Genomic DNA, 27359 nt, shown 5'->3' with positions numbered 1-27359 from the left:
ACTTCCGAACAATGTGGTGCAGTAGGTAGATTCTGGAGGCTGGAAGTTACCTATGTAGAAGTCACTCAGACCCATATTTCGCCAGCTTGTCATTCCAATTTACAATAGAAAAAGAAATGGTTCGAACCATCTCTAGCAGTTCAGCGTAGAGAAACATAAAGTTGCTACCAAGGTTTTCACTCTCTCTCTAGGTCATTCAACTACTTCGGTTCGGATTAATAGAATCAAATAATAATACTCTCAACTTTGCCCAAAATTCGGGCAACTTTCACCATAAAACCGTCCAAATTATATAGCGTGCCCAAGCGCGAATGTTCGTTGGATCTAGTATGAGCAGGGCCATTGGGAGCAGGCGTCGTAACCAATGCAACGGTCTCTTCTTCAACTACAGTAATTGATGAAAACTCCTCATATCCTTTGAATCGGAGGGTGTGAACGATCTTAGCAGCACCTCCAAACCGACAATTTTTCGCGAAAATATTAAACTTTGTTTAAAAACATCGTGATTCTTGACCGGTGAATAGGGATGTCCATTAAACGCACCGAGCGGTTGCACTGCAGTCGGTTAAAGGTTCCGTTCTCTCTACGATTGATCAGAGGTTCGAACCCGCCCTAGTGCTCACCAAGCCTTTCATCCCTTCGGGGTCGATAGATTGGTACCAGACTTATCTGGGAGGATGAAAACACTGACTTGACAGATCGGCTAACCACTGCAAGTCATTGTGTGGGGCCAGTTACACGTTCGTGAATCTCAAACAATTCTAAATTGGAGTGATCGTGGGGGCGAAGCGGATTAACGCCAGAAATTTTATCCATTATCTAAAGGACGTGGATTAAATGTAAGCCAGAGCAAGTTTCATGCTTGCGCTGGTTCCCAATTAGTTCTATAATGTAACAAATCATTTATTCTATTGAAAAGAAAAAAAGACGAAAAATCGGCGATTGCGCATGTGATCATGTTCGTGCTGCGATGTGTTCAGCGATCATGAATGTATTTACAAGATAGAGACTTGCAAACTCATGAACACATCGCATTCCTTTTCCCGTCGAGCCGCCGCAACATAATGTGCTTGGAACATTCCGTTTTCTTTGGTAAATTAAAATAACAAGATGGCGGAGTGTGGGTCTGAGTGACTTCTACATTTGTGACTTCCAGCATAAACATCTACTTACGTTAGCACAATGTTTCAATAAAGCCGTCTCGTAGACGCGATAAGATAACTCAGTCACTCTGGTTCCCGTTCACTTCATTTTAAATCGTTACTTCCTACTACTAATACTACTACTAATACTTGAAGGTATTCAGCTGAGTCCGGTCTTGACACTGAATGAAAGCTTTTTTCATACAATCAAAGTTTGTAAGTGTTAGAGGTGAATAGATTTCCATTTCACCTATACCCTTCAAAGAGCAGAAAGAACAGAAACCGCAATGTTAAGAAGATAGACAAAAGTATTCCATTCGCGAGTTTTTTCAATGGAGGGGAACGAATGAAGGTAAAAAGCAAAAGCTAGCCATATATAGCTCCAATAAAGGAAGAAAAGGACTCGCATAGTCGCATGGATACGGAAGAAACATTTCATAGAGATCACATAGACAGGCTAAATACAAGCATCTTTGGAAAGTTCTTGAAGTATTCTATTCTATTTATTAGGTTGGTGCAAAAAAAATGCAGGTTTTTTTGTTTTATTAGTTTCAACACTACTTTTTTTGATAAACTAAGGTTTTTTTACGAGGTATTATACATTGTTGGAAAGCTTATTATATGAGTTTTCTAAATATGTATATGGAATTTAATTCAAGTCGCTTATTATAAAAATAATTTGATTTTTATTTTCAGATGTCTAATCGCAATTTTCGTCAAATTTACTTCTACGAGTTCAATCTGGGCCGGGCTGCCGCTCAAACCGCTCAAAATATCAAAGAAGTATGGGGCCAGGGAAGTATCAACGAATGCATAGTACACTGTTGGTTCCAAAAGTTTCGTGCCGGCAACACCAGCCTCGAAGACGAACCACATGGCAGCCGTCCACCAATACTTGATAACGACTTATTGAGGGCGACAGTCGAAGCTGATCCATGCAAAACCACACGAGATATTGCCAAGAAGCTCAAGTTCGGAAGGAGGAGAAGCAGAAACTGCGAAGTTTATGCCCGGCATTGATCAATAGAAAAGGAGCTATCCTACTTCATGACAACGCTAGACCTCACGTCTCATTGATCACACGGCAAAAGCTGCATGAGTTGAACTATAAAACTCTGGATCATCCACCATACTCGCCAGACATTTCGCCTACTGACCTTCACTTTTTCAAGCACCTTGATAACTTCTTGCGGGAGAAACACTTCAGAAACCAAGACGATGCAGAAACTGCCTGCAATGAGTTCATCGCTTCCAGAACCCCAGACTTTTATGATATTGGCATTAAGAAGCTCGTTCCTCGTTGGCCAAAGTGCGTTAATTGTAATGGAGATTACTTTGATTAAATAAATTTTGTTAGATCTGAGTTATATTAATTTAGATTTTGGGTAGAAAAACCTGCATTTCTTTTGCACCAACCTAATAGTTCTGGATATTCGTAAGTGATATGTTTATAATTAATTAAACACATATTAATCAAATAGGCAAGAATTACTGACAGTGAGAATCCACCAACAGTGCCATTTTTATTGGAGTTTCAAATTAACTTCAGGGACTCACAGAAGATGGCGTTACTAGCACTTAATCGCGGGGGGACCATCTTTAAGCTAAATTCATCTTAGGCATCGTCATCTCTCTCTAAAAATCAGTCTATGTCATTCTGCAGGAGAGTAAACAATTTACTTTGTTTGTACTCTAACTATGTCAACCTTTGTATCAACAAAACACAATTTGCGGGAAGCGCTACTTTTTTTGTTTCAATTTGGAGAAAAATGCAGGTGATGAACGTCGATTGCTGTGTGAAGGATATAGAGAACATGCTCCATCAATAAAAATATATGAGTTGTGATCATGGGATTTAAAATGTGGCGATTTTTGAAACCAACGACAAAGGACGCGGAGAGAGGCCAATAAAGTTTGAAGGCGCCGAGGTGGAAGCGTTATTGGACAAAGATTCATGTCAAACTCAAGAGGAGCTGGCTGAGGGCTTGGGAGTGACTCAAAAAGCGATTTCAGAGCGTACAAAGAATATGGGTATGGTGCAAAAACAAGAGAAATGGTTTCTGTATGAATTCAAGCCAAGAAAAGTCGAACGCCGTTATTCACGTGCGAACAACTGCTCCGAAGGGAAAATCCTAAGGATTTTTTGCATCGAATCATGACAGGGGATGAAAGGTTGATCCACAGCGACAACCTAAAAAATCATGGGGTAAGCCCGGTCATACATCAACTTCAACGGCCAAAGCGAATATTCATGGGAAGAAGCTAATGCTGTGGATGTGGTGGAATCAGCGCGGAGTGATCAACTATGTGCTACCTCAGCCTAACGAGACCAGCACTGGGGAACGTTACCAACGAGAATTCAGGTGAACCGAGCGTTAAACCTCAAACGTCCCCAAGGACATGAGAAAGTGATAAGATATTCTACTCCACCCGCTGTGTTCATTGTATTTCCTTAAGAATATCACTTGCACTGGTCGATGACTCGTGGCCTGGCCGAAAAGCACCTCACTTCTCACGAAGAAGCCAAGAATTGGATCAACCCTTGGATAGCCTCAATAGACGAGGAACGTTTCCGACGCGGAATCCGTATGCTGGCAGGAACTTGCAGTAAAGTCGTAGCTAATGATGGACAGTACTTTGAATAAAAGTTGAAGGATAAAGTGTCTGACGTTAATCAACCCGTTTGGGATGCGCCACCACGTTCACTTCAATTCAGAATCGTTTAAGGTTTACGAACGTGTAACTAGCCTATACCATGACTTGCGGGGGCTAGCCGGTGTGTCATGTCACTGTTTTTTTTTATTTTCTAAACAAGTCTGGTACCAATTTATCGACCCCGGAGGGATGAAAGGCTTGGTGAGCGCTAGGGCGAATTCGAACCTCCGATCGATCATGCAGGAAGCGGAACGTCTAACCGCTACATTACAGCCGCCCTTAGTACTTTGAATAGAATACATTTAACCAATTTTTGTAAGCACAGCTTCAAGGTTATAAAAAGCCCTTAAAACTTATTTGTACCCTCAATACTACATTTCGAAGGAGAAGCACAACCAATAATAGTTTCCGAGTTCAGTGAGGACAACTGACATGGAGAATTACCACAGTGACTCCCCGCAATTAACCTCTTACTCAACTTACCATGTAATAATCTTGAAAAAAGAAAAGCTTCTCGGCAGAGAAGAACGAAAAAAAAAGAAACAAAAGAGAAGTGAATAAAAATCTCTGATTTATTTCACCGTTGGAAAGATCAATAGATCAAGTTAATTGAAGCGAGATCAAAGGAAAAGCAAAGAGCACTCATTCAGAGACACAAATCGACTAATAAGCATGTAATGACAATTATGGACAGGCACCACAAATAAATTTCGGTCATTAATAATAAACTACGGACTAATTCACCAATTATGAGAAATTCAACTTCAGAGATTTCAAACTATCACTAACGCAAAGTTCACTATCAAAATGACCCAAAGCCACTTCATCCTAAAAACTTCTGGGAAGAGTTATGTTGCAAAATTCCTCGCAATTTTTGAAAGGATTACCGCCTTTTCTCCCTCCCCTTACACCCTACCCAGCTCAGAAACAACTTTTCTATGGGGATCATGCACCAAGATAAGATATCTATTGGTCGGCCACCTTACTAGAAACAACTAATTCAATTAAAGGCATCACCCCACGAATCTGAGGTGATACGGGTTTCAGGTGGAGTATTCGTGTACAGAATCGTAGATTATGGAAAGGGGGATAATTCCGTCCATTTCCTCCTAATTGTCGTGGAAACCGGCCCGGAAGATACGGCTGTGAGAGTTCCGGCGCGTTACTTCCTACAACGAGTTCGATTGGAGCGCGCCAGCCTTGTGCGGCGCCGCATCTTCGGCCGTTTTTCACGGCAATTAGGAAGAAATTGACGGAACGGAACCACACCCCTCTTCATAATCTACTATCCCGTATACGAATTCTCCACCTGAAATCCATACCACCTCAGATTCGTGGGGTGATGCCTTTAAATATGCTAGAGAAGAATGACAAGCACATATTTCACTCGTTATTAGAACCGCGCCGTCTTGTGTTTCGACGCTGCCCCTTTTGCAATTCCGGCGTCGTTTCACAATTAAGCGTTCAAAAAGAGAAACTCACTAATATCAAATATTGTTAAGCAAAGAGCCTTTTGTGTGTATTTCCTTAGATTCCATCCCAATTTTTCGCATATATACACTTCGTATAGGTTTGTTTAAAGCTAGTAAAACTGGAGCATTACTGGCACAGAGAACATCGTTGACTACAAACCATAAGGTACGATACATCCATGCATCTTCTGGACGTGTCATAGCTGCGAGGACGGAGAAGATCTGGAATAAAAACGGTATAATATTAGCGCATGTTCATAGAAATGATATAATGCGACACTTCAATGAGAAGATGAACCGAGGTCGTCCCCCATCCGTCCAGCTACATTTTTCCCGGCTAAAGATACTAAGAGAAAAAGAGAAGAGCCTCCAAGAATAAGAGCGCAGTTTATTGGGCCCTCTAGGCCCCAACTACACTTTACCCGGAAAATTTAGCTGAAAAGTTAAAGTCACCAGCAAAACTGGTGCCACGCCTGTTCTATAACCCTGTAAAACACAGATAGCAAAACCAAAAAAAAAACCAAAACAGAAATCGAACCTATACAAGTTGCATACAAATCATAATGATTCTGATTCGAGAAGTAATGAGAAATTGTCGGTGCCCGATTGTAAGAGCGAACAGACGAATGGTTAAGCGGCGCAGGAACTCATGATAACTGGAAATTTTCTCAACAGCTTGGGCCACATGATCAGTCGTTAGCTGTCACAAATCAATTCTATTCGACAATCGATTTTTACGGGCTCTATTTGGACAAGGAAATGTTGTCAGTAATTGTCGAAGAAAAGAGTAGGAGTAGAATAGTAGGAAAAGGCTCCCAAATTTAATGACATATGGCGCTGAGATCAAAAATCTTACTGGATTATCTGTAGTGAATGAAAAAGCCAATTTTGTGTTGGCTTTTTCTGAACAATGCACAAAAAGTGTGATTTACAATTAACGCTTGAATTTGTTTCTTGTTTTCAAAGGACAGGAACCTTTTTCCATGCCCATGTTGTGTGTTATATTATTCGAAGATAATAAACCAATTAAGTACAAAAAACTAAAAAATTGGGAAGTCACGGAAAATAACCGTTGAAAACCGTGCGGGTCTACGTTGTCCCACGCGACCAAAAAAGCGCGGCTCACTGTTGAGGCGAGCTGTCGTCAAAGGGTTAAAAAAGTTTGTCGGAAATACCCTTAGTTTATCTTTTCTTTTGTCCTTTAAAAAACAAAGATTCGTGTGAAAAGCTTGAGCGATGTCAGTGACCAAGAGTGATCAGCAATGAGAGAACAGAGGAAGTGATGATGTCGTTTTTAGTGAGGTAATGCGAGCTTGTAGCTTGATCGAGAAGAACCGTTCATCCAGTCTTCTTTATTAGATACAGCTTCAACCAAACAATTTCCAAGTTTTGATGTTGTCATAAAGCCAAGAAATTGAAGCGCCAAAAAAGCTTCTCTTTGCATGTTCCGTATCATCACATCCATTAATTCCATAGAAGCTTACGTATTTTCCGAAGTAAGTTACATGATGTCGAATGGTACGATAATACATGAATCCACTGCACTTCCGAAAATTCTCTCCTCCTTGAAACGGTCTATACAATTATAAAAAATTCAGCGGAAAACAGTGTTAATAATAAACATTTCAAAGGAAGGTATTTTCCACTCACTGTCACAAACGGTGTGCTTGTCAGTTGAATTCATTTCTGCGTAAAATACCTGAACCTAATTTATTTTAGTTCTTGCTCCATTAATCAATACACAGTTAAGCAGTTCCTTTCAGAAAGTCGTATATGCTAAGTCACACCTCTGTTCCTTGATGACGATAACGTTGAGCATAGTAGCATGGGACAGTTGGGACAATGTCGCTCCAGTATATAACTCGGTAAGAGAATTTTACCTGAGGTAAAAGAATATACAATAAATAGGTGTTGAATAGGGTACATAGATGCTGAATTGGATTTCCTGTTAATGTAAGGTGTTCAGTAGTTCAGTGACATTCCGTTCAATTCTGTCCTATTTCAGCCTTTCGGTCGGTAAACTAGAAAAGACCTCATCACCTTAAGGAAAATGTTCATCATCGAATGAGTAAAAAAGTTTTGTTCGTTGTGCTCAAGATGAAGTGGTAGAAGTTATTTCTTGTATTATTGCATCTTGTATCCCTCCCAAAATTCCCGTCAAGATTGTTATTTATCCATTTACAAATTTGGTATTTCTTGGTTGAATCAGTAAAGTAATATAAGTTTTACGTATACCATTTCATCGTGTTTCTTTGCAAAATTTTCGTCGCCAACCCTCGGCTGACCGAATGTGAGCAGCTTCACAGTAGTTCCGTTATAATTTCCGGCCACCATGGATGCAGCTAATGTGGCTAGAGCACCACCAAGTGAGTGACCAGTGACCTAAAAGTTTAATTTGGGTGAGCATTGTAAAAGAGATATGCTTCTGCTTGTGTACGATCTCACGATCTGAACAAGAAAAGGAAAAGAAGGCCAATGCTTTTGATCTAACAACGATATTGAAGATTGCTGTTGTCTGATTTGTTAAATTGCATACATTAATAATTCGCATCATTAAGAAACTCACCCAAACCTCATAACCGTTATGTATCTTTGTTAGATTTTCAAAGTCTTCTTTCATGCCCCCATTCCAGAGGTTCAGAAAAGCTTCGTAGAAGTACTTCGATACTTTCCCTCCATAGGTCCAATTACTCTGAAAACTCAAAACTTTGTTTTCTACTCTGTTCTCTTTCTCCGGATAGATTTTGATGGCATTCTAGCTTGTCGATTTTTTTGCAGTGGAAATGCTAAAATTTATTTTTACCCCTCAAGTGACGCTAAACACAGGTGCTGCATATTTTTTATTTCATTTTTTTTGGTGTTACAAATTTCCGCTTGAGTTTGCCTCAAAGTCACGCTCTTTACTTGGATAACACCAACGTTCATAAGCAGCCCACCGCTGTGCTGAGGGCAAGGAAATCAAATGAATTCGCATAAATCGAAAATTGGGTTATGCCCCTGGGAAAATACCGAAAATCGGAAATCCCCTTCTTAAGACGAACACATGACAAAATAAATTCAGGAAATAAGGAGCGTGAAAATCATGTTACTGGTAAAAGATTCCAGGCGATTATTTGCTTCGTCAGTGTTACTGATATAAGGAGAAATGAGTTCTCTGTCTACTATCTGTTAAACTCTGTAAAAAATACGGCCCGTTAAAAATATAATTACAACACCGCAATTAATTGTAAGCCAAAAACAAACCCAGTGCTTGAATGTGCTCTCTCTAACCTCACCGAACAGTTGTCGAATTTCAGTAGTTCCACTAAAGCGACTTAAGTTTTATTGTCTGATCACCTCATCGTTCCTACGTTACCATCAATAGAGAACGTAATTTGTATGAGGAACATATAGGAGATTCAAACTTACCGAAAACTTAGAACGATTGCTCTTTTGTCATTTACAACAGCTGTGAATGCGGAACAATTTCCACCGGTGCAATTAGCATAATATTGCTTGTAAAACTGGAAAGTGCAATACGTCGGAACAGAGCAACTGTCGTGCTATGCCCACTCACTGTAGAATTTTTGATTTTTTCTACACATTGACTTGGACTATCTGAGTATGCAGCAGCGCTCAGAACAAACATATACTTCCTGGCGAATTCATCTGTGTAATTCGTCCCCTTGCAACTACATATCGCAATAACCATGAGACCTAACAGGACGATCATCCTGAACAGCACTTTATAAGTGACGATCCTTCAAAATGTGCTGAAAAGGGATTTTCTTCCTTCAAACATAAAGACTTGAACAAAGGCAAATTCGAATCATACGCATATGAAGAGAAGAGATGACTGCTTGTGCATGTGAGGAACTGAAATATATACTTATTGGATGAATGAAACTAGAATTCTAAAAGTTTTTAACCCTCAGCAATATGAACGAGAAATACTTGAGATAATACGCTTAAGTGATGATGAGTATTCCAGAAAGAAAGCGCTTTTGCAGTTCATTAGGCCGACTAAGTGATCAAAGAGAGGATTTAATTCCAAACGAGCACTAATAATTGACTAGAACACCAAAGTGAAACTTTTCCAGGTGAACATTTTTTTTGACAATATTAACGACCGGATTCTCTAACGAATATACTAACAAGGTTTAATCCTGACACACTTCTCAGTGATGGAAGAGTTCAGCAGTAGAACAACTTCATCACCAGCCCCCTACCGACGGTGTGAATATGTTCCTAGCGCTGTTTTTGCAAATAATGTACTGAACACAGCAAAAAAGAGTTGCAGTGTATGAGATCGGTTTAATTCGGAGAGCACCAGTACACCTCGTTAGGCCGATAATCTTACAGATCTCTCTTATCTGCAGGGGTGGTGCAAAGTTAATCCTGACACACTTCTCAGTGATGGAAAAGTTCAGCAGTAGAACAACTTCCAATACTTAATTATTTTGCTTCAATCGACCACTCTGCATGGATTCATTTCAGTCAAACTGTTCGCGTAATGTTCTGTTCAAATCATTTCATGTTTTTCATAATAATCCCTTTGGAAGCACCTGCTTCAGCCTGAAACGGACACATCAACTGTAAACGAATACGGGCTCCGCTGCGAGTAACTACCACGGATAATCTCAAATATTTCCCGCTCATATTGGTGAGGGTGAAAATCTAATAAATTACGGTTTCATTCATTCAATCAGCACATATTTCAGTTGGCTTCGTGCAGAATAGTCATCTCTACTCTTTATATGTACAAGATTGTCATCAGACTACCTTCTCACGTGACTTTTATCAAACTTCTATTTAAATTGTGCAAGTCTTTACGTTTGAGGAAACCTTTTATTTAACACATCTTGAAAGATCTTCACTCATAAAATGGTAACCAAGATGATTGTCTTAAAGTCATCTGCCATCATTGTCTCTGTCATCACCTCACGAATCTGAGGTTGTACGGATTTCAAGTGGAGTATTCATATACGGGATCGTAGATTATGGAGAGAAGGGTGATTCCGTCCATTTCTTCCTAATTGTCGTAGAAGGATTGGTTTTCTAGCTTATAACATCTTGCAAATTACGACCCAAATTGGACATCTGCGGATGAGAAGATGTGGTTCAACACCAGCTTTGACTGTCTTCTTCGCTTACGCGCTCAAACATCAATCAAGCTACAAAGATGAAGAAGACAAAGCTTTCTATATGGACCTAGAGAAGTTCTAGAGAGAAGAAAATATCATGCCATACAAGGTCATGGTGATTTTAATGTCAAGACTGGCCCGTGAACAACGTTTGAGGAACTTCACATCGGGACCCACAGCCTGCTGTGGAGTGAACAAGTTAGAGAGGATTTGCGAGATCATCATGACGACTAAGAACACAAAAGAAATTCTCGCAATTAGAGAAGCGCTTTTTTCTGCGCTGGACGTGGGACTCACTCGATGCAAGGTACCATGGTGAAAATTGACCACACCATCTTCAGTAAAAGGTTTTGCCTGATGGATATCGCTGTTGTGCTCAAGTTCTATGCGGGATCGGACCATCGTCTCCTCCTAGCAAGATTTTCTTTCGAAGAAGAGAAAGCCGTGAAGTTCAGTGTGCAAAGTCCGCGGACTATCGTTAACTGGGATCTCTTTGCTACATTAACCAGCTTTTGGGAAGATTCCACAGTTGACGAAATGGACGAGAAATACGATCAGCTCGTTGAACACCTTCACAACTGCATGAGGAGGCCCAAAACTTCTAAAACCACCAAGAAACGCCTGCCTCCAGAAACTCCTGAGCTAATACGCCGGGGAGAGCTCACAACCAAGCAATTATGTTTCCTGTAATGTTTCTAATGGACTGTTCTTTTATACAGTGTTTAAGAGGTAGTAGATAGAGAACTCATTTCTCCTAATATTAGTTAGACTGACGTTGCAAAAAATAGTCTGCAATCTTTTACCAGTAGCAAAATTCTAACATTTTTAATTTTTCGAACTTATTTCGTCATTTTTTCGTCGTAGAAATAATATTTCTCATCTTTGGTATTTTTCCCAGGGCACTACCTAATTTTTGATTTATTTCGAACTCTTTTGATTTTCTTGGGGTAGCCGATGTGTCGTGTCAATGTTCTTATCCTCCCAGACAAATCTGGTACCAATTTATCGACCCCGAAGAGATGAAAGGCTTGGTGTGCACTAGGGCGAATTCGAATCTCCGATCGGTCGTGCAGACAGCGGAACCTCTAACCGACTGCGGTACACTTGCCCACTAATGAATGTCCAGGACAGAACAAAACAGTACTTTAAGAACTCTTCAATGATGCTGGCATCTAGCCTGTCTAGGTGTTCTCTGTGATATATTTCTATCCACCTATTCTACTCTATCCACTTAAATCTATGACCTCTCTTCTTGCCTTATTGAGGCTATATATAGCTCTTCTTTGTTATCTTTATTCTTATTCACTCCTCCTTACAGAATAGCCTCGCGAATGGAATTCTCTTGTCTGTCTTCCTAACACTGTGGTTTCTAATCCTTTCCTAAATCTAAGGAAATGGAGATCTAGTTGAAACAAAAACGGGGATCTTTTTAATTCTAACTTGTATTCACAAATAAATTTATGCTCTAAGCTTTCATTCACTGTCAGGACTGAATTCAATTATATGCCTGGAGGGACCAACGACTTCAGGTGAAGTGAACGGGAATGTGAGTACCTAGGTTCACCGCTTGTACGAGAAGGCTTTATTGAAATTCATAGTTCCGAACATTGTGGTACAGTAGGTAGATGCTGGAGACTAGAAGTTACTAATGTAGAAGTCACTCAGACCCATACTTGGCCAGCTTATCATTTCAATTTACTATAAAGGATAAAGGATAGTTTCTGGCGTTAATCAATCCGCTTGGGATGCGCCCCACGTTCATTTCAATTCAGAATCGTTCAAGAACGTGTAACTAGCCTACACAATGAATTGCGGTGGCCAATGTGTCAAGTCAGCGTTTTTATCCTCCCAGACAAGTCTGGTACCAATTTATCGACCCCGGAGGGATGAAAGGCACTTGGTGAGCATTAGGGCGGATTCGAACCTTCGATCGATCGTGCAGGAAGCGGAACCTTTAACCGATTGCGCTACACTCGCCCCTCTCAATTTACCATAGAAAAAGGAATGTTTCAAACTATCTCCAACAGTTCAGCGCAAGGAAACATAAAATTGCTACTACGGATTTCACGCTCCCTCTAGTTATTTGAACTATTTCGGTTGGGATTAACAGCGCTTTCACCCCTGTTCAACATCTGGGTAGCCTTCGCCATAAAACTGTCCAAGTTATATAGAAAGCGCAAATGTCCGTTCCATCAATTATGAGCATGGCCACCGGGAGCAGGTTAAACGTCGTAACTACCTCAACACTCTCTCTTCTTCAGATACAGTAACTAATGAAAACTCTCCTTATATGATTGAATTGGTCAGAATTGAAGGGTGTGAACGATCCTAGCAGCACCTCCAGACCAACAATTTTCCGCGAAAATACTAAAATTTCTTTAAAAAGTCATGATTTCTGACCTGTGAATAGGGATGTCTATTTAACGCACCGAGCGGATGTACTGCAGTCGGTTAGAGGTTCCGCTCTCTGTACGATCGATCAGAGGTTCGAACCCGCCCTAGCGCTCACCAAGCCTTTCATATCTTCGGGGTTGAGAGATTGGTACCAGGTTTCTGGGGGGATAAAAACACTTACGTGACACATCGGCTAACCCCCGCAAGTCATTGTATGGGGCCAGTTCGCAAACCTCAAACGATTCTGAAATGAAGTGATCGTGGGGGCGCATCCCAAGCGGATTAACCCCAGAAATTTTATCCATTATCTAAAGGATGTGGATTAAATGTAAGCCAGAGCGAGTTTCGTGCTTGCGCTGGTTCCCAATTAGTTCTATAATGTAACAAATCATCTATTCTATTGAAAAGAAAAAAAAAGACAAAAAATCGGCGATTGCTCATGTGGTTATGTTCGTGCTGTGATGAGTTCAGCGAATATGAATGTATTTACAGGATAGAGATATAGATTGCAAACTCATGAACGTATCGTTTTGCCTTTCCCGTTGAACCGCCGCAACTGATGCTTCGAACATTCCTTTTTCGTTGGTAAATTGAAATAACAAGCTGGCGGAGTGTGGGTCTGAGTGACTTCTACATTTGTGACTTCCAGCATGAACATCCACTTACGTTAGCACAATGTTCAGAAAAAAGAATTTGAATAAAGCCTTCTCGTAGACGCGATAACTCAGTCACTCTGGTCCCCGTTCACTTCATTTTAAATCATTACTTCCCTGAAGGTATTTAGCTGAGTTCAGTCTTGACATTGAATGAAAGCTTTTTTCACACAAGTAAAGTTTATAAGTGTACAGGAGCTAGAACTGAATAGATTTCCATTTCATCTATACCATTCGAAGGATAGAAAGAACAGAAACCGCAATGTTAAGAAGATAGACAAGAGTATTCCATTTAGAGGCCTTCAATTTCCGATGCGGGATTCCGGGGTTTTTCAATAGAGGGGAGCAAATACAAATGAAAGTAAAAAGCAAAAACTTCCCATATGTAGTTCTAATAAAGGAAGAAAAGGAGTTGCATAGTCGCATGGATACGGTAGAAGTATTGCATAGAGATCACATAGGCTAAATACAAGCATCTTTGGAAAGTTCTTAAAGTACTCTATTTTATTTAGTTCTGGATATTCGTAATGATATGTTTGTAATTAACTGAACACATATATTAATCTGATAGGCAAAAATTACTGATAGTGAGAATCCACCGACAGTGCCATTTTTATTGAAGTTACAAATAAATTTTAGGGATTCACAGAAGATAGCGTAAGTACTACTAAATCACGCCGGACCATCTTTAATCTATGTTCATGTCAGGCGTCATCATCTCTCTCTAAAAATCAGTCTATGTCATTTTGCAGGAGAGTAAACAATTTACTTTGTTTGTACTCTAACCATGTCAACCTTTGTATCAACAAAGTGCAATTTGCGGGAAGCGCTACTTTTTTTTCATTTTGGAGAAAAATGCAGATGATGAACATCGATTGCTGTGTGAAGGATACAGAGAACATGTTCCATTAATGAAAACATATGAGTTGTGATCATGGGATTTAAAATGTGGCGATTTTTGAAACCAACGACAAAGAACGCGAAGAGAGGCCAGTAAAGGTTGAAGGCGCCAAGGTGGAAGCGTTATTGGACCAAGATTCATGTCAAACTCAAGAGGAGCTGGCTGAGGGCTTGGGAGTGACTCAAAAAGCGATTTCAGAGCGAACGAAGATTATGGATATGGTGCAAAAACAAGGGAAATGTTTTCTGTATGAATTCAAGCCAAGAAAAGTCGAACGCCGTTATTCACGTGCGAACAACTGCTCCGAAGGGAAAACCCTAAGGATTTTTTTGCATCGAATCATGACGGGGGATGAAAGGTTGATCCACAGCGACAACCTAAAAAATCATGGGGTAAGCCCGGTCATACATCAACTTCAACGGCCAAAGCGAATATTCATGGGAAGAAGCTAATGCTGTGGATGTGGTGGAATCAGCGCGGAGTGATCAACTATGAGCTACTTCAGCCTAACGAGACCAGCACTGGGGAACGTTACCAACGAGAATTCATGCAGGTGAACCGAGCGTTAAACCTCAAACGCCCCCAAGGACATGAGGAAGTGATAAGATGTTCTACACCACCCGCTGTATTCCCAAGACATTGTTTCTTAAGAATATCACATGCACCGGTCGATGACTCGTTGCCTGGCCCTGAAAAGCAACTCACTACTCACGAAGAAGTCAAGAATTGGATCGATTCTTGGATCGCCTCAATAGACGAGGAACGTTTGGTATTTTTCGCTCACATTGCTGAGAGTAACGTAGAAACGATAAGGACATCAGACAATAAAACTGATTTCCCAACTTCCAGTTTCTTGCTTCCTTTTTTCTTTCCCGTTCTCTTTGTGTTGTACGTGGGACTCACTCGATGCAGGGTACCATGGTAAAATTGACCACATCATCGTCAGTTAAAGGTTTTGTCCGATGGATGTCGCTGTTGTGCCAAAGTTCTATACGGGATCGGACCATCGCCTCCTTTGAGGAAGATTTTCCTTCACACGAAGGGAAAAAAAGCTGCGAAGTTCAGAGGGTGAAGTCCGTGTACTATTGTTAACTGGGATATCTTTGCTACATTAACCAGCTTCTGGGAAGATTCCAGAAGCTGGTTAATGTAGCAAAGAGTTGACGTAATGGACGAGAAATACGATCAGCTGGTCGAACACCTTCACATCATGAGAAGGCCCAAGACTTCTAAAACAACCAGGAGGCGCCTGTCTCCAGAAACTCTTGAACTAATACGTCATCGTGGAACTTATAATTAATAATGCTGTTGTAATGTTCTCAAGTGGATGTGCGTCCGTACAGAGTTAAAGAGATAGTAGGTAGAGAACTTATTTCTACTAATATTAGTTAGACCCAAGGAAATCAATTGAGAACTGCGATCTTTTGCCTCAAAGAAAGGATTTCTCTCGCTCAAGGAAATCAATTAAAAATTAGTTAGACTGACGTGGCAAGAAATGGTCTGTAATCTTCTACCGGTAACGAAATTTTAACACCTTTAATTTTTCGAACTTATTTTGTCATTTTTTTTTTGTCTTGAGAAGGATATTCCTGATTTGAGGGTTTTTCTCCTAAAAGCACTACCTCATTTTCGATTTATTTCGGATTCTTTTGATCTTCTTGCCTTCATCATAGCTGAGCTTCGCTTATGAACATCAGCAGGACTCGAGCAAAGAATGTGAGGGAAACTCACGTGAAGATCCGTAAAATCAAAAAAGTCAAAATTAGCACCACCGAATTAACTTTCGCCATAAGTCTGTACAAAATCTAGTACAATATGGACAGGGCCACCGCGTCGAGCAGGCTCAACGTTGCGACTACCGCGATTGTCTCTTCAGACACAGTAATTAATGAGAACTGTGCTCAAGTTCTCAGAATAGGAGGACGTTAACGATCCTAGCAGCACGTCCGAACCTAATTTCGAAAAAAAACATGACTTTTCTTTCTGTGAATCGAGGTCTCCATCTAAAGTACGTGGATGAAACGTAAGCTACAGCATTTTTCATGTCCGCGCTGGCCCCCAATTAGTTCTATAATGTAACAAATCATCTGTTCTACTGGGAAGGAAAAAATTAGCAAAAAAAAACCCTCACACCGTTTTTCTTTCCCATCGAGCCGCCGCCAACAATGCTTGGAACCGTTCCTCTTTTCTTCTTTTGGTATTGAATTGAAATAACAAGATAGCGTAATGCGGGTCTGAGTGACTACTATTAGGGTGTTCGGAAAGTATCTGCCGAAATACGGCAAAATTTCAAAACAACACAACTTTTTAACAAAATTTTATTCATCTTGATCACCTTGATCACATTGCCAGTTGACCTTCGTACTGGTCGAGCGGGCGCAAGTAATTCTTCCATTTGTCCCGATCGCGTGCCAGAGTAGCCCAGTTGTTCCTCCTTTTGCGTGGGACACGAAGAGCATCATAATTTCCTTTGAAGGACTTCGTGAAGAAATCTGAACATCGGGTCGGCGGTCGTCCTGTAATGCGCTTAATATCGCGGGGAACCAAGTCGCTCACGGCTCTGGTCCAACGGTTGTCGTTAAAGCACGTGTTAAAGCACGCCCACCTTATTTTACTTTCTTTGGCAAACCGGGCGACGTCTCTAATCTTCGATCGCTGACGCAGGAGAGAACTTCGAATCCCGTCCCTCACTTGCGTGAAACGGGATTCTCCTAGCATCACTCTCTCAATTGCGCGTTCAATGACGCTCACTGCGTTTTCTTCCTGCTTGCGAACTGTCCAAGTTTCCGAAGTATAGGTCAAAGCAGCCAGATTAACGTAGCTGGTGCATTCGGATATTCCGTTGAGCGTGAATGGAGCATCTGAGACCAATCCGCTCTGCATGAACATCGTCTTTTGTAAATTCAGCTGAAGACCGATGCATCCATATGTTTCGTCGAATTCGGTCAGCATTCGTTCCGCTTGGCTGATGCTAGGTGTTATCAGTACGATGTCATCAGCAAAGCACAAATGGTGTAGCTGCCGACCGTCGTTCTTCACTCCCATGTCCTCCCATTCCAACTTTCGCATTGCGTTCTCGAAGGTGGCTGTGAATATTTTGGGTGAGATTGTATAACCCTGTCGGACCCCCTCTTCACGTTAATGATGATATTCTTGTAGAATTGTGAAATTCCGCTCGTGAAGTTACTGTACAACTCTTGAAGTACCTTCATGTACTGAGTAGGAACGCCTTGGTTGTCCAAGGCTTCCACGACCGCCTCCGTCTCAACTGAGTCGAAGGCCTTCTTCAAGTCGATGAAGGTGAGAAAGAGCGGCATCTTGCACTCTCGTGATACCTCGATGAGTTTCGAAGCAGTGTGAATGTGGTCATTCGTGCTGAATTCTTTTCGAAACCCTGCTTGCTCGCACGGCTGTCCTTCATCCAAGACTTTTTCAATCCTATTAAGGATCACTCTTGTAAAGAGCTTGTAGATGACGGACAGTAAGCAGATAGGGCGATATTTGCCGATGTCATGTGGATCTCCCTTTTTATACAACAACACGGTCTTGCTGGTCTTCCACTGTTTAGGAACCTTGCATTCCGACAGGTAACGTGTAAAGAGCCTCGCCAGGGTGTTGATGAGTACTGGCGGAAGGTTCTTCAGTTGTTCTGGTCTTATTCTGTCGGGACCAGGTGACGTACGATTTTTTACCGGCATGATAACATGTCGTATTTCGGACGGGAGAACCTCTAGAATGACATGTCCGTCTTCCCTCAGATGGTGAGGAGGCAAGTGAACATGGCTGTCGAAGAGATCAGAGTAGAAGTCGTAGATGATTTTTTTCCATTCCCCTTCTCGATGCAACGGTTGTTCCTTTCGGGTTCCGGAGAGCGATCATCCTCGTCTTATGACTGGCGAAGTCTCGACGGGCATAGCGGATGCTTTTTCCCGCCTCTGCAGCTTCAGTCAGCACTTCTGCTCCTCTCTCTTTAAGGTCTTCCTTTATCGCCTCTCTGCAAAACTTTGCGAGCTCGGACGTGAGTTCTTGGTTCCCTGCGGTTCGTGCTGCTCTACGCTGGCGTATCAGCTCAAGAGTTTCAAGAGACAGGCGTCTCTTGGTGGTTTTAAAACTCTCAGTCTTCGCGCAGTCGTGAAGGTGTTCAATGAGCCGGTCATATTCCTCGTCGATGTTGTCTATTGCGGAATCTTCCCAAAAGCCGGCTAGCGTAGCGAAGAGATCCCAGTTAATGACAGTTCTGGAATTTCTCTCTCTGTACTTTGCGACTTTCTTTGCTCTCCTTGTGAAGGAAAATCTTCGTAGAAGGTGATGGTCCGATCCCGTATAGAACTTTGGTACAACAGCGACGTCCGTCAGGCAGAACCTTTTATTGACGATGATGTGGTCTATTTCATTACGGTACCCTCCACCGGGTGACTCCCACGTCCAGTGTAGAGAGGAGGGCTTCTGGAATTGCGAGTTCCCATGGATGGTCTTAGTCGTCATGAGGAACTCGGAGAGCCTCTCCCCTTGGTCATTCCATTGTAGGCCGTGGGTCCCGATGTGAAGTTCCTCCGGCGTTCTTCTTCAACTTTGGCGTTGAAATCGCCAATTATGACCTTGTAGAAGGCATGATCTTCTCGGTAGAACTTCTCCAGATCCATATAGAAAGTTTCGACTTCTTCTTCTTCGTAGCTTGATGTTGGAGCGTAAGCGACGAAGATAGTCAAAGCTGGTGTTGGACCACATTTTCTTATCAGCAGACGTCCGATTCGGGTAGTAAGTTGTTCGAAAGAGTCGATGTTCTTTGCCATACTCGTGTTGACGAGGACGCCAACTCCACCAACACCTCTACTGTCGCATGTTCCTAAGAACAGTTCTTCTCCACTTTCATATACGGTGTTGAGAGGGTGACGTCGTCTCGTCTCGGTCAGTCTGATAACGTCATACGTGATCTTCTTGGCTTGCATCATCAGATCTTCGATGGCCGCTTCCGGCGCAAGCGTACGTGCGTTATAGGTACAGATCGTTATCCTAGTCCTTTTCCGTTTCGGTAGCCTATATGGACTCCTGGAATCCCGTCCTTCCTGGCACTACCGTACCAGGCTTTCCTCCGGAATCAGGAGACTCTTTTCTATTGCTGTGTTTTGCATAAGAATTTGAAACCCATGGGCAGGTTGCAAGCCTCTAGTCCCATGAGTTTTTGGGAGAACTCCCGTTCTTCCGGAGTGGACATGTGGAGCTTATTTGTTAGAGGCGACTCCAAACCGCCTCCCTTGCACCTCCCTGTCACTTGATTGCAGGCTTTTGGCCGAACCGACGTGCGGGATACAAGGGTGTCATGAGTCAGTCCTGGCTCAGCAGAAACAGGGAGTCCATCCCCTGGATCCACCTGCGTCTCTGGGCAAGCACAAGGTCGCTTTTGGTCCGCGATTAGCCCGCTACCCGCCACCCAGGGACGCGCCACGTAGCCTCACGACTAACCGGTTGTGATCCCTCTAGTGAGGGAAATGAAGGGAAAACTATCGATTTTGGCAATGTTTACCTTAGTTTGAGATGGGTTCAACAAATTACTTCATCCTACAATAAAGGATAAAGTGTCTGGTCGTTTGAGGTTTACGAACGTGTAACTGGCGTATACAATGACTTGCGGAGGCTAGTCGATGTGACAAGTCAGTGTTTTTATCCTTCCAGACAAGTCTGGTACCAATCTATCGACCAGGTATGAAAGGCTTGGTTTGCAGCAGGGCGGCTTCGAACCATCGACCGTGTCGTTACAAAAAGACCTCTAACCGACTGCACCACACCCGCCCTTTTACTATTTATTATAAACTAAAACTAGCAAGTAATGGTGTTTACAACAATTAAATAATTTTGCAATGACTGTATTTTCTGCTTTATAAATTACATGACTTAGAATTAGGGCACCATTTGTAACAAAAAAGTGCTGGAGTTGCTGGTGTTCCATGTGCCTGACTGGACTGAACTGGAAAGATTTAATAATGCCAGCCTTTTTTTTCTAAGAAGAACTGAAACGTTACGGCCAGAACGTCGATGTATGTACGTATAAATAGGCGCATGTGTTTAGTTCGCCCTACCCCTTTCATAACATTTTTCTCCTCTCGATAACTCAGTGACCGAGAGCAGGGTGACATGGCCAGTCCTGTTGCGTAGAGCGCTCTAACTCCTTCAGAAAGGAATTTCCTGTCTTTTTTGTCGTGGTCTCTTCAGCTAAATCAATATCCAGCTTATCTTCTCATGGCTGTCGTGAACGGATTTGTGTTGAGAATCTCACCTTAAATCTCTAAATATTGACAGACATTTTCTATTTCAAGCAAAAAAAATTTATTCACTTTCGCTTAGTGTCAAAAGTGCTGTAATCCTTAGTGAGACAGTCACGTTTAGTGCTTCATTTACTTCGTTTCTCTCCGCAAAGAATAAAGATATCACTTTATTGTTGTATTAAGTACAGATTTTGCTTCATCAACTATATCTGATTAAATTTCCTACGAGAGACGAGGTCCGACTTGATTAAGGTTTTTTCCTGTTATTTTCCAGACAGATCGTGGATTTATCTTATCAATAAGTCAATTGCATTCTTTCAATAACTTCAAGTGAACCAATGATTAGTCAACCAAGGATTTTTCATCCTTTACTAAGGAAAATCCTTACAAAGTAAGGATTTTTCATTCCTTACTTTGTTTTGTCTGTATCCTTATCATGAACTTTCCCCAACTCAATATTAACAAGAAAATGCCATCAAAATTAAATTCCTAGACGAGTATCTGAACCTTCTGTAATTGTTCATATTAGGTCTTGGCCTCCCGAATAAATCCTCAAGCAAAGACGGAACGACTACAGTAGAAAACTCTATAAACTGATTGGAAGATTACGTTTTTAGGTTCATAATTGAAATTTAAGAACGTTAAAATTTAAAATCATCACCCGGGTTGAATTATAGTTGATTATCCCATCGCGAAAGCGAATAGTGTACGGTTATTAGCGCCTCATTATTACTAATATTACTTATTATATTATGTTTATATTACTAATATTAGGTGGTACTAGGTTTTCTACATGCATATCCAAATAACTTCCAAGTATTTCATTATAATTCAAATTGTTACCGTAAGAAGTAGGCTAAAATCAGCAAACGAATATTAAGAAGAATACTTTCATTACTGTGTAATAAAGCACTTTTTATTTTTTCCTCAGTCAGCATCCGGAATATTAAGCCAAACTCGATATAAAAACGTCGCCTGATAGAGCCTCCTTGGTAAATCCTCTGTTGCATTCTACGTCCACTTAGCGTTAAAAACTCTCTGTGTCAGTAGACAATTTCATCCGTAGAAATCTTTGTTCAATCCATGTTGTTTTCAAAAATTTCTTTATTCCTCTAATAATTAATAAATCCGGCTCCGTTTTCCTAGTGACAATCAATTTGAACTTCGAGTAAATGGTCAGAAAAATGATGAATGCGTTCCCACAACTCTGTTTACAATTATTATGTTTAGAATCCACTACTTCCGTAGTGGAAAAGAACTGAATGAAAGGATTACTAATTCTGGTGATCTGTCTCTCTTCAGCTTATCGAAGCAACTGCAAATCAAGTGGAATTTGTCGTTACTATGGCTTTGGTAGGATCATTTTTTTTATTGCATAAAAAAATCTATGCTATTTATTGCCAGAAATTCCGAAGAAACACAAAAAATCCAACGTTTCAGAAGTAAAAAAAAAACGTTTGCAGACCTTTTTTCTGTTTCCAAAGGATTCTTCTCAAAGAATACGAACCGACTTCGCGATAAGACTTATTTGGCGCGTTGGCTACTCGCATAAGGAATGATGTGGTTACGTATTGGAAATACTATTATACTGGATCACGGAACAGAAATATCGGCAACGAAGACATTGGAGGAGCTCTGGATGCTTAATGGTATCACCTCACGAATCTGAGATGGTACGGATTTCAAGTGGAGTATTCGTATACGGGATAGTAGATTATCGAGGGAAGGGTGATTTCGTCCATTTCTTGCCAATTGGCGTAAAAAAAACGGCCCGGAAGATGCGGTGCGTGCACACGGCTGGCGCGCTCCAATCGAACTCGTTCTGGAAAATGCCGCGCCGGAACGCCTGAAGCCGTATCTTTCGGACCGTTTTTTTACGATGATTAGGAAGAAATGGACGGAATCACTCCTCTCTCCACAATCTACGATCCTGTATGCGAGTACTCCACCTGAAATCCGTACCACCTCAGATTCGTGGGGTGATGCCTTTAAAAGAAACCCTTCAATGAATAATAGGAACGAATGCTTGTCGATAACCAATGGGTTCTTGCAACCTGTATCGCTTTGTGACCTACGTTGTCTATGTAGGTCGAATCATCTATCATCGCTGGTGATCTACACGCAGCAATACCCATTCGCTGGTACACTAAGCAGTGACAAGTATGTGCAACCAGTCGCCGCATATCCGATGGAAGACTACGTAAGATTATTTTCAATGTATACGGCTGCCGTTTTCACTACCTTGAACGATTATCAAAACACTGACCCAGGGTAGTGTGGCACTTGACGGAATAAACGCAGTATTGTTCCAGTCAACCCCTATTTAGACCTCTGAAGACGACGAAAAAGCCGAAAAGTCAGGCAAATAAAAGGTTCCATCTAAAAAAAACCTCGTAAGCACACTGGTAGAAAACTCATTATCAAAGCAGCTATGCATAATTAGTAGGTCAACACATAGAAGTACAATAAGAACGATTCTTATGTGCACTAGCTCAATTCAAAAAAGTCTCGGAAATCCACTTTTTTGCAGCGGTTCAAGCGAAAGTGACTGAAGTTTCGTCTGCTTGTTGCTCAGCCGCTTATCCACAAGGTCGTTTCATATATAAAGTGGAAATTGAAGGAACTTATAAGGTGTTTCATTTCAAACCCATGTAATTCTGATAAAATTTTGATTTTTTTCCTTTGAAATTTATATGATAGTTTCTTTAAGGGTGATATGGAATATGGGAAATCATACATGCTTTATACGTCACCTTCGAGTTGTGAATGCAATGGACTTGATCGTGATAAGACATATCTGTTAATAGGTATCGGTACAAACTCAATGGAATCAAATAGTTTCCGACTATTAGAAATGTTTTCTCAAATCCTGATGGGATTTTACAGTAGTCAAGTAACGAGTCACATAATTTGAAAGCTCTCCACAATTAGAAGATTCGGTTTCCTTAACCATGTCTGGCCTGAATTTTTACCGTAGTCAAGTAACGAATCATATAATTTGAAAGCTCTTCACAATTAGAAGATCCGGTTTCTATTTGTGATGAGGTAACTTCACCTTTTCTTTGTATTTCCCCGAGCAACTTTCTATTCTGCGAAAAGAGATATTTTTCGGCAATGGTGCTGTTTTATTTCGTGTTGATTTGAATCCAATTTTCTTGATTTTTCACAAAAGAAAAATTCAAAACTTCTTTTTAAAGTGCAATTTTTTCCTTCTTAGATTAGATCAAACTGATCGAGATGGCTCTCTCACAGAAAAAATCAGAAGAGGTCTTAAAATCCAGAAAAAGGCTTAAAATGAGTGTGAAGTGCATGAAACTGAGACCTAAAGATAAGATCGGAAACTTTTTGATACCTTCCCAATTACTGTGATTGAGAAATGATGAATTCTGAACAGGTTATACTGATGGCGGCAATCGGAAACTCTCTCTATGCGTGTCAAAATATGCCTGAACTATGTTGATAAACTTTTGTCGAAGTGTTGAAGTAACCATCAACCATAAATTTCATTGCCAATGATTTTATGTTCCGCTCAAACCAATAAAGTGATTTTATGCAAATTGTCTACACCTGAAATTTCTTCTTTAGCGTTTCCTCCGGCTGGTGGCTGGATTTGCTAAGCACTTTTGGATCGAGACCGCTAAGCAGCGAGAATATTAATTTATTCACTGCAACGCATCTTCTCAAGTGCCTAATCCATCATTCCTTAAAATGCTACATCCAAAATCGAAACCAAAAAAGCCAGAATAGATGCTCTTTCCTACGTGACCACGTTGCTGTGATGTTAATGGACCTCCTCGTGATAAAATCTTTATGCCAAGATTCAAGGAAGATCGAACTTGAACGCTTCTGGAAGATATGACTTCTACTTGATAATATTTGATAAAAATTTACTCTCTGTATTTATGTTGCATTTCGCCTGCATAAGTGTGCAAACAGAACCATATTATTATTGATTATTATTGATTATTTTGTCCCTCTGCTTAACATTTCCTCCTGTTCTCAAAAATGCTATCCTATAGCTAAGAGACCTGGAATATCTAGAACGTTCGTGCGTTCGTGTAATGAAAGCGGTACCAATCAGGTGATTCTGGCCTTCGTGGCTGAGATCACCCGAATTTTTGAACTTAAAAAAAAAACAAATTAGTCCTCATTAACGCTGTACTGCACCAAACACGTACAATTCCAAACTACAGTCCAATATATATATATATATATATATATATATAAACAAGAGAAACAAGAGTCATGGTTAAAAAATGGGAGGATGGATCGTTTTATTTCTTCCAAGTCAAGCCAAGATGGAAAATAGTGGATGTAAATAACAATAGGAAAAGGTGATGGTTCAAAGCAGCACCTAAGGAAGATCGTTTCTGAGATTTCGTCGGGAAAATTTCTCCAGGTGAGGTCAGTTAGTTTCTGAAAATCTTAAAGTTTACTTTCTGTTACATAGGTTTACATAAAATGGTTGGAATACATTAGAATAAACGAAAAGAGGGGACGAGACGTTAGAATCGTCGGTGAAACTCAGCCATTTCAGGGTTCTCACAGTACTTCACAGAAAGCTTTCGTGTTTTGAAGAAAAGTTTAGACAGATCCAGACAAATGCAATCTACACTAACATAGAATTGGCAGTAAAGAGATCAGTCATTAGTGACAGTGAGATTTAGCGCTTAGCGAAGAAAGATGGCGCCTAGGATAAAGAAGGTAACAAAAGTGTAGTGTCCGTTCATAGCATTAAAACAAAAAAAAATTGATCTGGCCTGATTTAAGCGAAGATCAACGAACAACTCTTTAAAGCTCAACTCAACACCAATTATCGCTTAAAATTATAAGAATTAACAAGAATAAATTGTTAATACGGTTCAGTGAGTCGAATTCAAGTGCAGATGGCTAAGCCGATAATCAAACAAATCCCTAACCAACATAGTTCGTGCAAAATTTCCCAACTGCTGAATTATTTTGATGCGATACAGATCCTGCTTAGGTGGATCCTATACGGTTGTTTGTGCGAGTCTACTTTATAGATATGCATCGAAGGCACTTTCTTTATCGAGAAATCGACAAATTCGCACCGATTCACATATTTGTCTAGTAATTTCCCGTATACTTTCTTCGGTTCCTTGAAAAATTGCTATTGAGAAGGTGCACATGAAATGATTGAGTGGTCAAAAAATCGATTCCACATGGCTGCGATGGTTGTTCCTTCAATATTTGGTCGAAATACAACAACGAAGCTTAAAAAATAGCAGATGGTTGTATCGGAGTCTTTATGAGATCCCTTGGACAAATACAAAGTATGAAACAGCTCAAATTAATATTTTGTTTCTATTTTGTGGCTTAACTCTTAATTTTAACGCTTCCCGTGCCCCGGGTCCGCTCCGAGAAGGAGCTGCGGACATCGGTGGTAGGACCCGGAGCCGACTGCCTGGATCAGGAGAAGTCTGCGCTGGGCTAGCCACCTGATAGTGGCCTAGCTCCTCCGCACCCTGCGGGCTCGTACCCAGGGCCCCATCACCCTGCCCCGATTCCCCCTTCGGAGGGCTCGGGGCTGTCCCCTGATCCCCCCCAACCTAATCCCTTGTGGTTCCCTTACGGTAGACGTGGTTTACTTATGTGGTTATCCTTATAACGACACTACACGGCAATGCACGATACACGACATAAACGGTGGAATAATAATTGGGCCTGTCAACGGCTCAGTGATGTGTAGTTGCGGTTCGGGCCCAAGGGCAGCCACCCAGAGTTAGATGGTGCTAGTGCTGCGAGATAGTATAATGCGGGTGACGCGACTATAGATCGAAAAACACGAGCTTAATACACGACACCACAAAGACGGACAAAAAGAAAGAACCACGAAAAAGAAGAAAAAGAAGCCCCCGAGTGCTTGGAGCCAGCCCTTATATATGCGGTCTGCATGGGAGCGTTGCCGTAATACATTGCCAATGGCAATGTTTCCCGCGTGCCACGTGAGAGAGGGTGCCGGCTGGCTGAGAAAGTCGTGCCGGGCACGACAACACTGTCTATTCGGAATCAGACAGAAACATATCCTGATTAACCATATCCTAAAAAAGTCTCTCTTCAGCGAGTATGTTGGAGTATGCAGTTTTAGCTGAGGTTTATAAACAATCCCTGGATTTACTTTGGGTGCCAACGCTAACAGTCGGAGGGGACTACGTTTTGGTAGGTAATAGACAGGTAGATATATAAATATACACAAATATTTCGGAATAGTTTGAAAAAGGGAACGAGTAACACTACAGGAAGTTGACTAATGACACAAAGGAAAAGTTGAAGCAAAGGGATCACAGCTGAACTTTTAGGAGACAACAGACCAGAACCTCAGACTGGTGATCACTCCAAATTGGTAGGGTTCCTTCAGTTACAGCAACTCCACTGCCAGTGCTGAGGACTGGAAAACATCTTTTCATCTTGATATTATCCTGTTTCAAAAGAAATGCTTCCCAAAAATAACAAATCCCAAAGATCTCAAAACAGTAGAATTTTAATTGTGGTACTTGACATGTTATTTATTATTGAGCAGTGAGCAGCCTCTATCTGTGGAATCTGTAACTCTCGGTTTCCCCAGGATTCAATGTCTTCAGGAAAAAATAGTTCCTACATTATCTCTCTCCTAAATTGAGGGACTTCTAAGGTCTAGGATGAGGGTTTCAGAAGATTTACAGCGCCTGACGCGATGTCAATGCCTTACCTTTCTGCAACTTTTCAGTTATTCTTAAAGGATGATATAGCGGATAA

The 27359-nt window shown here is 41.1% G+C and overlaps 6 protein-coding genes across 9 annotated transcripts; 3 read left to right on the top strand and 3 right to left on the bottom strand.

Moving 5' to 3' along the window:
• Positions 1 to 1838: 1838 nt before the first annotated feature.
• RB195_008704 (uncharacterized protein) lies at positions 1839 to 2162 on the top strand (the record flags this gene model as incomplete). The annotated part of the gene is made up of 1 exon (XM_064195337.1): positions 1839 to 2162. The coding sequence occupies one exon, from the start codon at positions 1839 to 1841 to the stop codon at positions 2160 to 2162; it is 324 nt and encodes a 107-aa protein (XP_064046482.1).
• Positions 2163 to 5284: 3122 nt separating this feature from the next.
• On the bottom strand, positions 5285 to 8981 carry RB195_008703 (uncharacterized protein; the record flags this gene model as incomplete). 2 transcript variants are annotated; one of them, XM_064195335.1, is made up of 9 exons in its annotated part: positions 5285 to 5491; positions 6754 to 6833; positions 6920 to 6968; positions 7057 to 7149; positions 7505 to 7651; positions 7836 to 7961; positions 8513 to 8573; positions 8678 to 8772; positions 8826 to 8981. In XM_064195335.1, the coding sequence occupies 9 exons, from the start codon at positions 8979 to 8981 to the stop codon at positions 5285 to 5287; spliced, it is 1014 nt and encodes a 337-aa protein (XP_064046480.1). The 2 variants fall into 2 exon arrangements, with proteins under 2 accessions (XP_064046480.1, XP_064046481.1); XM_064195336.1 differs by lacking the exons at positions 5285 to 5491; positions 8513 to 8573; positions 8678 to 8772 and having other exon boundaries at positions 6771 to 6844; positions 7842 to 7961.
• A 1768-nt stretch (positions 8982 to 10749) lies between these two features.
• On the top strand, positions 10750 to 11082 carry RB195_008702 (uncharacterized protein; the record flags this gene model as incomplete). Its single annotated transcript, XM_064195334.1, has 1 exon — positions 10750 to 11082. The coding sequence occupies one exon, from the start codon at positions 10750 to 10752 to the stop codon at positions 11080 to 11082; it is 333 nt and encodes a 110-aa protein (XP_064046479.1).
• A 5598-nt stretch (positions 11083 to 16680) lies between these two features.
• RB195_008701 (uncharacterized protein) lies at positions 16681 to 18038 on the bottom strand (the record flags this gene model as incomplete). 2 transcript variants are annotated; one of them, XM_064195333.1, is made up of 2 exons in its annotated part: positions 16681 to 17426; positions 17528 to 18038. In XM_064195333.1, the coding sequence occupies 2 exons, from the start codon at positions 18036 to 18038 to the stop codon at positions 16681 to 16683; spliced, it is 1257 nt and encodes a 418-aa protein (XP_064046477.1). The 2 variants fall into 2 exon arrangements, with proteins under 2 accessions (XP_064046477.1, XP_064046478.1); XM_064195332.1 differs by having other exon boundaries at positions 16681 to 17457; positions 17547 to 18038.
• A 97-nt stretch (positions 18039 to 18135) lies between these two features.
• Positions 18136 to 19292, bottom strand: RB195_008700 (uncharacterized protein; the record flags this gene model as incomplete). Of its 2 annotated transcripts, XM_064195331.1 has the most annotated exons (2): positions 18136 to 18786; positions 18939 to 19292. In XM_064195331.1, 2 exons carry the CDS (start codon positions 19290 to 19292, stop codon positions 18136 to 18138), a joined length of 1005 nt encoding a protein of 334 aa, XP_064046475.1. The 2 variants fall into 2 exon arrangements, with proteins under 2 accessions (XP_064046475.1, XP_064046476.1); XM_064195330.1 differs by lacking the exon at positions 18136 to 18786 and having other exon boundaries at positions 18822 to 19292.
• Positions 19293 to 21865: 2573 nt separating this feature from the next.
• On the top strand, positions 21866 to 24053 carry RB195_008699 (uncharacterized protein; the record flags this gene model as incomplete). The annotated part of the gene is made up of 4 exons (XM_064195329.1): positions 21866 to 21956; positions 23134 to 23234; positions 23314 to 23410; positions 23998 to 24053. 4 exons carry the CDS (start codon positions 21866 to 21868, stop codon positions 24051 to 24053), a joined length of 345 nt encoding a protein of 114 aa, XP_064046474.1.
• Between the last annotated feature and the right edge of the window lie 3306 nt (positions 24054 to 27359).

The sequence above is a fragment of the Necator americanus genome, chromosome III (assembly GCF_031761385.1).
Source record: "Necator americanus strain Aroian chromosome III, whole genome shotgun sequence".
Classification (NCBI taxonomy): domain Eukaryota; kingdom Metazoa; phylum Nematoda; class Chromadorea; order Rhabditida; family Ancylostomatidae; genus Necator; species Necator americanus.
The sequence above is the reverse complement of the archived record's forward strand: the minus strand, read 5'-3'. Positions and strand labels throughout refer to the sequence as shown.